This window comes from Panthera onca, chromosome B4 (genome assembly GCF_046562875.1).
Source record: "Panthera onca isolate mPanOnc1 chromosome B4, mPanOnc1 haplotype 2, whole genome shotgun sequence".
Taxonomy (NCBI): Eukaryota; Metazoa; Chordata; class Mammalia; order Carnivora; family Felidae; genus Panthera; species Panthera onca.
In genome coordinates this window covers 91,003,903-91,020,403 of record NC_138345.1, presented here as the reverse complement: position 1 = coordinate 91,020,403, position 16,501 = coordinate 91,003,903, and the positions used below count along the sequence as shown (strand labels likewise).

At 39.3% G+C, this 16,501-nt stretch overlaps 1 protein-coding gene across 3 annotated transcripts in view; it reads right to left on the bottom strand.

The window, feature by feature from the left end:
* The window catches only part of HELB (DNA helicase B), a 33,083-nt gene extending 16,641 nt beyond the window's left edge, over positions 1–16,442 (bottom strand). For 2 of the 3 annotated variants that reach the window (XR_014137960.1, XM_060657043.3), the window contains exons 1-7: positions 16,176–16,442; positions 14,291–14,701; positions 13,206–13,375; positions 10,051–10,929; positions 6,213–6,390; positions 4,888–5,029; positions 2,243–2,397 (exon numbers count right to left, since the gene is read on the bottom strand). Coding sequence is in view for 2 of the 3 variants with exons in the window: in XM_060657043.3 (XP_060513026.3) it covers positions 2,243–2,397; positions 4,888–5,029; positions 6,213–6,390; positions 10,051–10,929; positions 13,206–13,375; positions 14,291–14,701; positions 16,176–16,359 (2,119 nt within the window). In the remaining variant the exon portion in view is untranslated. Of the gene's footprint in view, positions 1–2,242; positions 2,398–4,887; positions 5,030–6,212; positions 6,391–10,050; positions 10,930–13,205; positions 13,376–14,290; positions 14,702–16,104 lie in introns of all 3 variants that reach the window. The other variant, XM_060657044.3, reaches the window with a different exon arrangement.
* Between the last annotated feature and the right edge of the window lie 59 nt (positions 16,443–16,501).

Sequence of the window (16,501 nt, the reverse complement as noted above, 5' to 3'; positions counted from 1 at the left end):
TTAACTGCCTAAGTCTTATTGTATTTCATAATTATTAGCACCTACTCTTAACTAAACTGTTGTGAGAATAAATATTACCTATTAATTCTTCATAATACATGTAATAAAAAACATCACAAAACGATGCGGCTTATAATCCCATGTATGTAAAATGGAAATAAATTATACATGCTTGTGTATGGATATCATAAGGTTTAAAGGATGAACACCTAAGTCTTACTACAGAGCAGGAGTGGTGGGCGAGTAATAGTGATAGTATGTGACCTTTCGGGGTTGCCTGAGAGGAAATCAAGAGGAAGAGTACAAGGAAATATTCGTTTTTACTTCAAACACTTCTGTATTATTTGACCCTTTTTAAGGAATATAAATTATTTCTATGATCAAAAAAAAAAAAATCAGGGGCATCTGAGCGGCTAGTTGGTTGAGTATCGGACTCTTCATTTCGGCTCAGGTCATGATCTCACGGTTTTGGGATCAAGCCCCGCGTCCGGCTCTGCATTGGGCGCGGAGCCTGTTTAAGCTACTCTCTCCCTCTCTCTGCCCCTACTCCCACTCTCTCCCTCTCAAAAAACAAAACAAGACAAAACAAAAACTGAAAGGGCATTTAGAGAATACTACATATCATATGATCCCATTCCAAAAGAAAAAAAACATTACTGTAACACATGAATGGACACGAAACCAAGGGAACCACATATTCGACACACAAAGCAGGAAATGCTTACATGTAAAGCCGTGCGTCACCTGCTTCACATACGAGCGAAAGTAGCTCAGTAGTTAGGGCACACCCGTAACAACGATGGCAACTACAATAAATTCCCAGCAGTGATCATTTAAATCCTCACTAATTCAATTTTGAGTAAACCATCACACTATTTTTTTTAAAAAAAGTTTGCTAAGTATAGAATACAAATAACGATCAAAAGGTTTACTCTACTTGAATTAACTTGTAATAGTTCGTTTAAGATCTATTATTTACAAAAAAAACTAACAGTGCCTCAAAACTGAAGAATGCCCTCAACCCTCCTAACAGCCCCACAGGCAGTGCCACTATGATTCCCAGTTTGCAGATGCTTAAGTGATGTGACCTGCGTCGGGAGCCTGTGCTCTTTTTTTTTTTTTTTTTTTTTTTTTTTTTTTAAATTTTTTTTTCAACGTTTTTTATTTATTTTTGGGACAGAGAGAGACAGAGCATGAACGGGGGAGGGGCAGAGAGAGAGGGAGACACAGAATTGGAAACAGGCTCCAGGCTCCGAGCCATCAGCCCAGAGCCTGATGCGGGGCTCGAACTCACGGACCGCGAGATCGTGACCTGGCTGAAGTCGGACGCTTAACCGACTGTGCCACCCAGGCGCCCCGCCTGTGCTCTTTTTGACCTTGTGTTGTCATCCTAACACCCACAATCAGAAGCAATGCTTGTCATTTTGTAAGAAACTGTAAGAACTAGTAGGAACTCCAGTTGGCAACAGTTTCACAACCACTACCTCTGGTTCACAAATGTACCCAAAGCAACAAATGTATTTACTTTCCCAACTGTTATAAAAGAAAATCTTCATTAATTAGGATATGCTTTCTCCTGAATGAACTTGGATTCCTGGAGCTTTGCTTCATTTTAAACTAATCATCTATATCCAATTATTCACTCAACAGATATTTACTGAGCCCTTAGTGTGTTATGTGTCAAAAGCTTACTTCGTGTGTGTGTGTGTGTGTGTGCGTGCGTGCATGTGTGTATCGTTAGCCCTTCCAAATTCCTTCCAGCATGAGCTGTTACAGATAAGACCTGTTAAGGCAGGTTTGGTCACATATGTTGGGCTAGGAAAGCTTACTTCTTTACAAAATTCTAAGGTACTCTGCTTTTGATGATTAATAAATTAATTTATGGGTTTTTTTTAATTTTTTACTGTTTATTTATTTTCAAGAGAGAGAGAGAGTGCAAGCGGGGAAGGGGCAGAGGGAGAGGGAGACACAGAATCCGAAGCAGGCTCTAGGCTCTGAGCTGTCAGCACAGAGCCTGATGCAGGGCTTGAGCTCTCAAACTGTGAGATCACGACCTGAGCCTAAGTCGGACGCTTAACTGACTGAACCACCCAGGCGCCCCGTAGTTTATTCATTTTCAGTGCCTAAATTTTTTACTAGCAACATTTATCTTCACCGTCAAATAAAATTATAACTAGTCATTTAATAGGTACATTGCAAAACTGAAACCATAACCCTACACAATACAGAGGCTTACACTTACAAGAGCAATGATCACTTTTTGAGAATTGAGAACTGGCATCCTCTTCTGGGAGTCGGATAAAAATAAATGTTTTATCTCGTATTGAGACAGGGAATGTTGGATTATCAGAGATATTCAGCTCTGCATCAAATATTGGAAACTGGCGTCTTGAGATTCTTAAGTGAAGATAAAATAACACACCAAGAACATGAGTATCCAAAAAAGTGTCTTCGTATATCATCAGAGATAATGTCAACACTATAACTAAAATCTGCTAATAGATAATAAATAGGGTGAAAAGGCTTCCCATATATGCATGGTAAATAGTAAATGAGTTTTACAATAGACTTAGCAAGACCATAATGTTACATTTATCAATCAGTCCCCTGCTTCTAGCAAATTAAAAGCATTAGAGAAAAATGTCAGGGAATTTACCATTCTGGGAAGTTGACCTACCTTCCTCCAGACCACAAAAGAACTATACGAGGTAGGAATTAGCCTCATTTCACAGGTGAGCAGCATGAGGCCCACGGCCAGAGGGAGAAAGCAGAGGAGCTAGGAGGCAAATCCGGGCCCTTCTGGCTCCATAGCCCTTCCTATTTACATTAATGTGGACTCTTTGGGGCCTTTTCCAAATGCTTACATCACACTCTTTTTCTCCTTTTTTCTGTGTATAGCATTTACGTGGCCTCATTTTCTCAGCGGAACCAAATATCCACATCTTCTCTTTGCTTCTATTCCCTCATCCTTCTTTTGTTCTTAGTTTCCCAAGACTAGCAAATCATACCAGAAAGCAGAGTCCCTATGCTACAAGCAGGTGCATTGTCACAACAGAATCTCTCCTTGGTTACCTGGAAGAAGGTGGATTCCCTGACAAGACCCAACATCAGCCTGGCTATCAGAGCTAGTGGTACCCTACTGTCACCTTCAACCCTCCCCAACAGGGTTGAAAGGGAGAAAAGGGAAGGAGGCCACCCTGCTGAAATATCCCTGCAGATATAATTTTGGGAGTGCTGAGAATCACCATGGATTTCAGGTTTTGCTTCTGACCCAGAACATGAAACATAACTTCTATTTCTAGGAGTCCTTCCCTGGTATCATTGGGATCCTTTTGACATTAAATATTTGGTGATGATGATTAGGAAGAAATGATAAAGGCAGCACAGCCCAAATGACATCAAAAGCGTTACTAAGAGGAATTCCTAAGTTTCAGATAAAACTGAGTTCTAAGAAATCTAATGTGCATTGGGTTCTTCCAAGATTTTCAGATTTTAAAGTGACCAATCATCTACCAACCTCCCCAAAGTGAGGTGGCCTTTGGGTAGGAGCAGAAGGGTTATACGAAAAGGGTCTAACTGCGTTCTTTTGCTTAATGTCTTAATATGAACCTACAACATCCTACCCTATCCCTGTCAATTCTTCCTATAGTCCTACCCAGGGCAGACAGGGGCATTAGAGAAGGTCGGTTCGAAATGTTCTAATTTCTGCTGACATCCAATGAAGAAAATGTTCAAGCAACAAAAACAGCATTTTATAAGAATGTCAATCAAAAACAAAAATAAATTTTGGCCCAATGAATAAAATGGTCTCTTAGTATTCTGAGATCCCATTCCATCTATTAGAGGATCACTCTAAAGGCTTATGAGAAGACTAAGGAAAGAAAAGGATTCTTTTCTACACTAAGGGGAGTAAGATGCTATGGGGGCCACCAGTACTCATCAAGGAGTACAATAGTGTGTTCCTTTTTTTTTTTTTTTTTTTTTTGGCTTGGGGCTCCCTTTACAAAAATTGGAGATAATTCTTCCCCATTCTCCTTTGAACTCTAATGAACTCATTTCCAAGTCTCTGTTCCCCTTGGGCTTATTCTAGTCTCTAAGGTTGATAATAACTTTATTCACATATATACTTTTTAAATCAGGAAGATACATTTCTTTTTTTTTTTTAAGTTTACTTATTTATTTTGAGAGAGAGTGAGTGAGAGCATGCAGGGAAGGGGCACGGAGAGGGAGAGAGAGAGCGAATGAGAAAGAGAGAGAGAGAGAGAGAGAGAGAGAGAGAGAGAATCCCAAGCAGGCTCCATGCTACCAGCTCAGAGCCCAATGCGGGGCTCAAACCCACAAAACGTGAGATCATGACCTGAGCCGAAATCAAGAGTCAGTCACTTAACTGACTGAGCCACCCAGACACCCCCCAAAAAAGTCATTCTTCTTTTTTTTAACGTTTATTTATTTTTGAGACAGAAAAAGACAGGGCATGAACGGGGGAAGGTCAGAGAGAGAAGGAGACACAGAATCTGAAACAGGCTCCAGGCTCTGAGCTGTCAGCACAAAGCCCGATGCAGGGCTCGAACTCACGGACCGCGAGATCATGACCTGAGCCAAAGTCGGACGCCCAACTGACTGAGCCACCCAGGTACCCCCAAAAAAAGCCATTCTTAAATTTCAATAATAATTCATGCTAGACCAGTAATGAAAAATATTACCTTTGTTTTTCTAACTGTGGGTCAAAAAGTATATATATACCTGAAGGCTAGAATAGGTTCACTAAAAAAGCACAGTAAATGTACTGCACTGAATTGCACTAATTCAAAAGCTAATATGTATTTTTTTTAACCTTTGATTTCTAATACAACAGAGAGAAAATGCAAAATTTTAGTTATATTGTACCTCGTAGCATTGTTCACAATTAGCTCAGATTCTGCTCTGTGGTTTGTCTTTAGTTCAATAGCACAATTTCTTGACTTAAGAGTCTCAAAAAGATCTCTCAGCAAATTACCAGGTTCAATGCTGGGTAACTGTCTAATATCACCTAAAAGGGGAACAAAAAGGATACAGTTGGTTCTAAGTAACGGGGGTCCTGAAATTTAGAAGTTGTTTTTATTTCTCCCTACTGACATATGTTATAATTATAAAGACTTACTCTAAGAAAAAAAAAGCCCCAAACATCTTTGTTTAAAATTACTTAAGAACATGAACTCTTTAAAAATATTTAACAACAACAAAGCACTGAAAGTAAACAATATGAAATATAAAAAAGCAATAACACAATAAGGTAAAATCTGAATTGAATTCCTTTCAGACCTATAACCCCAAGCAAACTGTGCAGGGGTGTATATTTTAGCCAACATGTGAAGAGAAAAACAGGCCTTAGATCCTTAGATATATGGTATTTAGTCCCCTATTCAATCTTGCTCAATGTCTTAGTAGACCTGGAAGAATCTACGGACTCAAATAAACAAACTAAACACATGAAATACAAGATAAACAAACCCAACATATTTCATAATAAATTTCAGTAATATAGTGATAATGTTTGGCTCTATTAAAATTCTCTTTAAACAAACAAAACTTGGAGTTAAAAAAAAAAACAAAACTATTTTTTCAGCGCAAACTGGGGAAATGCTTAAGCCATTAACAGAATCAACTGCTCAGAACACATCCTCAAAGACCTAACAGAATTATTTATATACAATTTGATTCTCACAACGCGATTCTATTTTTTCTCCATGAAATCATACAGTCTACAGACCAGAGGTACCCAACAGAATCTAACTAAATCTCACCAGAACGGGAAAGAATTTAAGAGGCTAGTGAGGTCTAATTTGGGTTATTAGCTGAAAATCATAAATTTACTCCTAAGTGGTCTGTAATTCAGACTTTGTATTATTCCCAAATGATCCACATGGTTATTTCCTCTGAGTGTGTGACATTTTTACTACCTGAACAGTCATCATTTAGGTGATTAGCAATAACCCCTAACAACTCTATTTCATTTCACCACCCGGCCTGCTAATATCCTGGCCCAAATGAAGAACCACCCAAGCTAATAGAGGGAGTAGTCAGACTGAACTCAGGGTAGCTGGAGTGTGGACTCTGAGAACTGGCTTCCCACCTGCAGGATATGGATATCAACACCACCAAACGGTATAAGCAACCTATTAACTGCAATGCTTTGAGTAAACAAATTAGGATTCCAACAATATTTCACTTACCAAGGATAATAAGCTTAGAAAGTTTGGAGTGCTCGCACAATAAATTTAAAACTGACTTGAAGATCTTGACAGATACCAAACTCCCTTCATCTACAACCAGAACTCTAACAGAGGAAAACTTCCATGGGCTGTTCTTGGCCGGGTTTTTTTTCTTCCAGTAATAGAAACTATAATTGACCTATAAGCAAAGCATGGCATTTTAAAATTCAGGTTATAATAAATTTTACGAAACAAAATTTTAACATGTTATTTAAAAAAATTTTTTTTTTTTTAAAGTTTATCCATTATTGAAAGAGACAGAGCACATGGGACGGGGGGAGAGAGAAAGAGAGGGAGAGAGAGAATCACAAGCAGACTCTGTACCACCAGCCAGAGCCCGATATGGGGCTTGAACCCAAAACTCTTGGGGCACCTGGGGGCTCAGTCGGGTAGGTGTCCAACTTTTGGTTTCAGCTCAGGTCATGATCTCCAGTCCGTGAGTTCAAGCCCCACGTCGGGCTCTGTGCTGACAGCTCAGAGCCTGGAGCCTGCTTCAGATTCTGTGTCTCCCTCTCTCTCTGCCCTTCCCCCCACTCACACTCTGTCTCTCTGTCTCTGTCTCTCTCTCAAAAATAAATAAATATTAAAAAAAACTTGTTTAACAAAGTTCTTAAATGAGGGGCAGGGGGATGTACATAGAGTCACATAGGGAAACAGGCTAAAGAAATAGAGAACACAAAAGTTTTAGGGCTCAATACACAGAAAATATAGATCAAATAAATTTAAAAAGAAAAGATCAAATAGTTCAAAAAATTGCTTCCTGATAAGTACTATGTGTGTTTAACAAGCTTTGCACACAGCACTATTCTAACGCAAAATCTCCACCTCTCTCTTACTGCTCTTGATTAAAGAGCTCCCTATTCTTTTCCAACCTTTTCTTGGCCTTCTGAGATGGTCCTGTCACTTTGGCTCACCCCCTCTCCCCACTGGAATACTCCATTTTAGAAATAAAAGGCTGCCTTCCCAACCTATGAAAATACTATTTTTCTTCTAATATTCTAAGCTCTCTTCCTTACCACTTAAATGTTTGTTTTATTTATTTTTGAGAGAGAGAGAGGAAGATGTAGGATCCAAAGCAGGCTCCGAACTGTCAGCACAGAGCCTGACACAGGGCTCAAACCCACAATCTGTGAGATCATGACCTGAGCTGAAGTCGGACGCTCAACCGACCGACCCAGCCACCCCTTACTTCCCAACGTTTAAAAACATACCACCAAGGCTGACAGCTCAGAGCCTGGAGCTTGCTTCAGATTCTGTCTCCCTCCCTCTCTGCCCCTCCCCCACTCACACTCTGTCTCTCTCTCAAAAATAAACATTAAAAAAAAAAGTTAAAAAAAAAAAACTACCACCACCAACAACAAAACAACTAAAAGAACTATTTATTAAAGATGTAATGGGGCGCCTGGGTGGCTCAGTTAGTTAAGCATCTGACTTCAGCTCAGGTCATGATCTCACAGTCCCTGAGTTCGAGCCCCGCATCAGGCTCAGCGCTGACAACTCAGAGCCTGGAGCCTGCTTCCGATTCTGTGTCTCCCTCTCTCTCTTCCCCTCCCCTGCTCATGCTCTGTCTCTCTCTCAAAAATAAATAAAAATATTAAAAAAAATTTTTTTAATAAATAAATAAATAATAAAGATGTAATAATATTTACTATTTTAAAAATATAGATGAGGAGAAAAATTTGGAAAATACAACCAGAGAACATTAAATATTTTGGTATACATCATTCCCAAAATGTTTCTACATTGTCACTATATATATAATATACATACATGGATTTTTTAAAAATGGTATCGTATCTTTATTTAATGTTTCTACTGCAGCTAGATTCAACATATATCTATTAAGGAAAAGCCTTCATATTTTCCACATGAATGCATCAATTCCCTTCAATAACACCCTCATTCTCTCAGTGGCCTTGTCTCACAATAGAATGTTTGGAATCACTGCTAATTTGATTTTACGTATTCAATCAGTTATCTTAGAAATGCCTGGTTGACATTTTCCACTATACTTTTAGTGCTACCAATTCAATACAGGACCTATCTATGAGCCTAGATTACTCCCTTACACACTAACTCAAAATGAAATTGCCTGATGAAATATAGGACGCCTAGCTAAAACTGAATTTCAAATAAACAATAAATGACATTTTAGTACAAGTATGTGTGATGCAATATTTGGTACATCTTATACTAAAGACTTGTTTTTATTTTTATCTGCTCCATCTGGTAACCCTAGCCCAAGGATGATAAATAAATGGCACAAGTGCCCCATCAGTGCCTTTCCTATGGTCCTACACTCTCTCCTGCCCCTAAATGTGGCTTCAGAAATACTCTCCCAGCGTTCCAAGCAGATATTAAGACACTGCCAATTTCATTCTAAATGAAATTCAAAATGATCCCACTCTGGCTCTCCTCTTCTAATCCAACCCTTAGACTCATCAGACGTGAAGGCATAAAGGAAAAAAAATCATAAGCTGATCAGAAGACCCTTCCATCAATGAGCTACACTGAACCTCTCTAGGACTATGTTCACCCTCATGACAAATAAAGGTAATAGGTAACGTCACTTCTGGGGTGGCTCATGGCTCTGTGATTCTATACAGTCTTCCTTAAAACCGCTTTCTTCATTTCACTCTCTTGCTTAGGAACCTAAATGGCACCCCAGTAAACCAAGTCCAAGTTTCTCTGTTAGGTCTATAATAAATGAGGAAAGTATGGCACCACCGGAGGAATAATAAGCAGGGAGGTGAGAAATCTGAATCCAGGTGCTAGGTGCACTCCTGGTTAAGATCGTGGGCAAGTCCTTTAATGCCCCCAAATTTCAACTGGCTCTTCTACAAAATGACTCACGTCACTGATTTATCAAGGATTTAATGAGATGGCAAAATACTTTGCAAACTTTAGAGCTCAAATTCCCAGTCGAAACCAAATTCAATTTCCATTATTTTGCAATACGTGGAATTCATTCCAATCAATGCAGTCACCTCAAAACCCATTATGATCGTTTTCCTCAATGCCTGTGGAAAGACCTGCCCCCTAAATAAAATGTCCTTCTCCTCACCTGAGGCTCTCTGTCCTTTAGAGTCCAATTCAATGATCATTTCCTTCAGAAATCTTCCAACAGCTAAGTTCCTGGATCTACAAAATGACAGGTCAGAGCTAGAAAAACCTCTCCAGCTCTTTACAAGTTTGAAATCTATGACTTCTAACTACAGCCAAAACTCTGTTTTTCAAACATGTTAATTCATTTGAAAATTTCATTACGTGTGACTATTTGCCAGGCATTGTTGTGCGTGACAAAGATAAAGAACTAAGCTAGATGATCAAAGTCTTCCCTTTCATGGACCTTTCCTTCTGTAAAATAGAATAAAACCTTTCCCTTCCAATACAAATGCTTCTCAAAATAAGGCCTGTGGACTGTAACATGTTTGTAACCAGTCCCAGCAGAATAAAGCTGGTGTCAGAATCTAAACTTAACTACATCATTAAGCATACGCTTCAGTTTAGCTGCCTTTTATTTTTCCATAGTAGTAACACTTTCTCAGCGTAGGGAGCAGTGTACGGATTTACTGTCCGGCACTAGCTCCTGCCTCACGCAAACCCGTAACAGTTTACAGCCTGGATGTTCTGAGTGGCACTGACCTCACTGTTCAGCTGCTACAAAGCGCGGATCCGTAAAACATTCAAGAAATACCTACTGATTGTCATCAGGAAGAAATAAAACATCAGCTGATTCAACAAAGCTTATCTTTAAGGCAAATGTTTTATCTGCAGAGAAAAATGTAAAAAGCTTTACCTGACACAGTGTATAAGCGTTAAAACCAGTCTTCTGTTGCAATAAGCCAGCTGCTTTTCCTGTTGGTGCTGTTAATAACACGTCTATAGCCTTGTCGGCCTTCAGTAGCCTTTGCTCGGTAAAGGTAATCCATTCGTCTGGTACATCCCGGTCTTGTTCAAAATCTTCACAAGCTTTTTTTACTTCTTTTTCTTCCAACTGCTCCATATGCTTAAAAAGACGGCTAACAATCGTGGTCTTCCCACAACCGCCTTTCCCACTTATGACTGTCACAGCATTGGAACAAATCATTTCCAAAGCAGCCACCTGATCCTGATCCAGCAGAGCGTCACTGATTTCTGCGTTAACCTCATGTTCACCATTGTCCCAAATATGGTCACCACTGTCCTGGCTCTCCAGAATGTCCACAGAAGTTTCTAAATTGCTCTCATCAGGCTGACTTTCGTCCAGTGCATCATCGCTTCGTGAGTTCTCCGGTTGTGCGGTGTGAATTGACGCAAGCACCCTTTTGACGTCGACATGTAAATGCCATGGGGGCCTCGTCATCAGGTCACATATGGAAGAGGCAATGTCTTTCTCAGCCTGGTAAAGGTCATAAAGAAAGATGCAGCCCTTTTGGTAGGTCACCACACCAATATCCTTCAAAAACCTCAGAGACTGCCAAGCATCATGGAAAGACATATGGTCTGACAAATTAGAAGTGAAGTCAGCTTCTTCAACACACGTGTGCCCTTGGTCTCTACATATATGTTTCAGTTTAGAATATATTATTAATGCATTCTGCTCCAAAGCAGTCATCAACTGGAGGAGAGACTTGCACTGACAAAATGATGTCCAACTTGCCTCACACTGCAAAAGCTTCAGTTCTGTGTAGGTTATCTTTAAGAAAACAGAGTTCAAGTTTATAAAAATTATAAATGTCGATGAATCTTATTAGAAATACAGTAAAAACTATGTAATTTGTCAATAACTGCTTAAGTCCCAGAAGACATGTATATCAAGTTGGAGGAAAAAACTCTGTACCTAATACATCACCAAGTTTTTACTGTCCTGTGATTAAAGATCTATATACAGGGCACCTGGGTGACTCAGTCGGTTAAGCGTCCGACTTCGGCTTAGGTAATGGTTTCATGGTTTGTGGGTTAGAGCCCTCAGAGCCTCTCTGTGTCTCCCTCTCTCTCTGCCCCTCTCCCACTCTCTGTCTCTCTCAGCCTCTCAAAAATAAATAAAGGTTAAAAAAAATTTTTTTAAAGATCTATGTACATTTTTAATTAAAATTCTATTTTCTCAAAACAATACATACATAGTTTCGAAAGTCAAATAACACCATGAAGCTTATCAAAAGACAGGAATCCCCTGCCTTACTCTTTCCATGCTGACAAAGTCAACACTACCAACACTTTCAGTTATTTATTCCAGAATTTACTCCACATTTCCAAGTACTGTTTACACTATCCTTTGTGGGGGTTTCTTTGTTTTTTGTTTTTTGGTTTTTTTTAGATTTTCGATATTTAGTATGAACCCCCTACTATGGAAAGTCTTTCTCTGGGGAAGCTCTCTCTTATACCATCACCTCCATACCTTCTTCTCCTCCTCCCATCTTTGAACAAAAGTTATAGTATACATTTTGTTAATCAGTTTTGGTTACATTGATGTTAAATAGGATTCACAGCTGAGCAACATGATATACCACGATTACATGCACTTTTGTGTCAAACTCTTGTGTGTATGATGACTGCTTCACTTTCTTGGCGTGTTTAGGTGTCTATGTGCCTCTCAACAATTCTGCCCCAACTCTACTGAAGAGGCAGAGAACTTCCTTCACCATGATCCACTCAGCAAGTTCTCCACCAGCTCCATTTTTTTCATGGAGACATCCCTGCTAGAACCCTCCTTATATCTTATGGGCTGAAATGTGTCCCCCCCCCCCCCGCCCCAAATTAATATGTTGAAATCCCAACCTCCTAGTATTCCAAACTTGGCCATATTTGGAGATAGGGTCTTTAAAGTGGTAATTCAGTTAAAATGAGGTCACTGGGGTAGGCCCGAATCCAGTATGACTGGTGTCCTTATTAGGAGAGAAGATTACAACAGACAGGCACAGAAGGAAAATCATGTGAAGACACAGGGAGAAGTGTCTTCTCATGACCATGTACAAGCTTAGGAGAGAGGACTCAGAAGAAGCCAACCAGACCAACACTTTGATTTTGGACTTCAAGCTTCCTGAACCATGAGAAAATAAATTTCCATTGTTTAAGCCACCCGAACTATGGTATGAAGCACAGATTTAGATGGTCAGCAGCCCCAGCAATCTTAACCCCAGTAATGGTCTTTATTCTTGATGGCAGTTCACACACTGAGCAATGGACTTCAAGCCTCCTTCCCCCACTTGAGTCCCAGAATATGCATTGCTCTGCCTCTCTTCTCTACTCGGTAAATACATGCAATAATCAAATGTTCCAGAATCTCATTTTGCAAAACATACTGAAACCATCATCATTTTACATAGGGAACAAATTCATTGTTCCAGTATTACTCAAATTGTGGGGGGAGGGGGTTCTAGGAACATTCCTGGAGATCCAAGAATTATCTCAGATTTTTTAAATTGTATTTTCAATTGGAAAACCACCCATAACCAAGTCCTGCAACATTTAAGGGCCACATTTGGTTCCCAACACCCCTGAAGCCTCATAGCATCACTCCTACTTTTGGTCTATAATGATAAGAACAGAAGTGGGTTCATACGTAAATGATATTATTGTGCCAAATAATAAAAGTTTTCAAAAGTTCAAACAGGAAAGGGAGGGACTGAAATGAACTTGCCAAATTCATAAGAACTGGTGCCTTCAATGAGATCTGTATTCAAGTTGCAAATGGCCATTTAGTTACCAAAACATGTTTCCTGTTAAATTATATAATGAAATTATTGACAATATGAATGTCATCAGTTTTGTTATTTTGTTTTCCTTTATAAATTTACTGTGTATGAGCTACAGGTGTAAGAACTTTATAGTTGGTTCTAACACTAAACGAAAAATAAATCAACATTGCAGTCCAATACAAATTTTTTTCCTTTGAAAGAGATGTAAAAATTGTCAAGTTTGAGACCCCCCCGCCCCCCATACAAGATGCTGCTGAGTAAACATCTTACTTACTTTACCAAATCCAAGTTTCCACGGATGTGTACTTAACATCTCTTCTATGGCTCCCAACACCTCCTTAGAACCTGAACTTATGAGCCGTTTAAAGTGTCGAGGCAGAAGAACTGGAAGGAATTCCATTATTTTTGGAAACTGCAAAGCTGTCATTACACTTATAAATGGAACTATAGGATAATAGAAAAGAACACATCAAACATACAAATGAGCTCACAGAACAATTGATTTGATGGACTTTCTCACCCAGCACAACCAGTTTAAGAAATCCTAATCAAAGAGAGATCAATAAGTGTATTTTAACCAGCAAGAAAAGTGATTGTATTATAACAATTGATTTTGTACTAAGGTGGTTTTCACTGTGTTTAACTCCAAAATTTATGTTCCTCAAATGCTTAGACAACTGCTTCTCGGCCTTCTATTTCCTTCTGGTTACAATATAATCAGTAAAATTTGTGACTCTGTGATACAAAGATAAATTTAAAACTAAGCGCAAAAATAACTCATTACATTTTAACCTTTATAATCATTTTTCTGACTGTAATCATGATTCTTTTGTCACTGAAGTCATTCAATGCTGTCCTGCCAAATTTATTTGATATAATAATTAAGAAATGAAATATTCCACTCATGCGGATGTCCAGATAGCAAGTCATAATACATAATTATTTTATACCATTTTGGGCTGAAATTTTTCCAAAAGGGAATACTCAAGAATATGAGTATCTTTCTCCTCTGCCTTCTTAAACAGAATCATAACTAGAACCGAATAACTAACAACTGAACTTTTTCTTAATGACTCAAGGAAATCCCATGGACACAAAAGTTAGAGACAAAGACAGAATCACAGTGTTAGAACTGGGGAGGAACTGAAAGGAGCTTAAAGATCATCTTACCCAACTCTCCACATTAATGACGAGGAACCTTGAATGACAATGACACATCCCAAAGCGATAGAAACACATTTTCAAAAACACATTTTAAAAAAGAATACTAAGCCAAGATACTATAGGGGTAATGTCTTAAACACACTAGTCATTAAGTATTTCCATTACACTAAAAGTGGATGATAAAATCACACCTACTTGTGTTTTCCAGAGGAAGGCACATCTCATTTTCTGGTAGAGACTCTTCCCGTACATTCTGTTTTGACTGTTTTTGATGATTCCTTTCAATTTCCTTTTGGAAAGTTCTTAATGTTTCCCTAAGATTTTCAAAGTTGAGGTTTTTATAACTTGATACAGCATTTACCCATGCTAAAAATTTATTTATATGATCACTGGAGACATTACAGTCTTTAAGAAACAGGGAACAGATATTTTTTTGATTGGGTGGTGACATATCAGACTGTAAAAAGTAAGATGGAAATCCTTGAACTTGATAGCTCCTCAGTCCCAAAGGTTTCACCTGTACTTTCACTCGCCACCAAGGACCCGTTACTGGAAAACGTCCAAACACTTGACATTGCTCTTGAGTGTTTTCATCAGGAATTACAACTTTAAAAAAAAAAAGTTAATTTAAGATATTTAAAACCCCTTTTTCAATATTTTACCAAATCTACCACTCTCCTTAATCGCCCCACAGCACCCTGTACAGATAGATGTCTATGAGGGAATCCACATTCCACTTACCTGTTTATCTGTCACCCTCTACTACACAGAAAGCTCTCTAGAATAACAATGTTTCACTTGCCCTTGTATTCCAAGAGCTGAGTATGGTATAGGGCAAAAGTCTGCTGTTTCTCTTCTAAAAACAGTCATCTCTACTATACACTGACCCATGCCAATAATGACCTTCATGCCATTTCTAAAAACTGGCATGGCCCCTCCCACCACAGGACCTTTGCATAAGCTGTTCCACCTGTTTCAAATGTTCTCTTCCTTACTGTTTACCCCATTTGCTACAGACCTCAGCTTAATTGTCACTTCCTCAAGAAAGCCTTCCCTGAATCTCAAGAATATAACCTCTCCTAGCACTACTTACTATTCCTTCTATGCACTAAATAATAGTATAGTTACTCCTGTAATTATTTAAAGAATGTCTGTTTAATTTACCAAAGGATAAGCCCCATTAAGACAGAAATTTCATTATCTTATCCCTCCTGGGTACACCTGCAACAAATACCACCTTGCTTGGAACAAGAGAGCCAGTCACTAACACTTTTAGGATAAATGACTACACCCTCCACAAATACTTGAAAACTTTCTGTGGAAACTTGTGCTGGCCACTCACAGGTAACTCTTCAAATTCAATTAATTAAAATTAAATAATATTTAAAATTCAGCTCAATAGCACAAGCTGCACTTCAAGGTTCTTAATAGTCACATATGGCTGGTGGCTATTGTACCGGACAGAGCAAATACTGAAAAATGCCATCAGCACAGAAAATTCTACTGGTCTTTGGTTACCACTAAAATATTCTTAAATAAAATATTCTTAAATATCAGTCACAATGTACACATAACAGGTATAATTTATAGCACAGGAAACTACACAAGGTAAACAAACCCCCATCGCAACACTATTAACACAAGGTTAATGAATCAACAACGCCTTGAGATGTTTCTTGCGTACGTGCGTCTATTGTCGAAGTAGCTGAAAAATAAATACACATTTGGTTCCAGGCAGGACAGGAAAATAGTCTGAAAGTCTGATTCCGGGTGTGAATACAGGCTGGACATTCAACTGTTTCCTCGACTATAAAATTACCTCAAAGAGTTGTGAATATCAAATGAGATAATACACACAGAACACAAGCTTCACGCATAGTATTTACTCAAGTCACTGCTATTATTATTATTATTATTATATTATTATTATTAATATTATCTTATCCTAAGTAGGACGAAAACAGCGAGGCCGTCCTAAATAAAATTTTGTTAGCAATGCGGCGCCTTACTTAGGACAACACCAGAACGGGAAACACTTCAGCCTCCAATCCCATCCCCTTGGGGCAGGGGGCTTCCTCACCGCGGAGGAGTCCAGGGAGGGCGCCAGCCTTTACGCCCCCACTGCACAGCTCCTCGGCGTCGACAAACACCAGATCTTCAGTCTCCTCCGCTTCCTCCTGATAGTCATCGTCCTCCTCCGCCAAGTCCTTCGGTGGGAGCAGAGGTCCCTGCAGTTCGCGCAAGTGCTGGGTCAACCAGGCCATGACGATCCCCCCCGAGCCTCTCCCCACATTCCGGAAAACCCCGGCAGGTACACGGCCATGATCAGCCAATCAGCTTCGCGACGTCCGGCCTGCGCGCGCGCAGGGGGCGGGGCAGCGGCGAAGCTCCGCCCCAAGTCTCCCG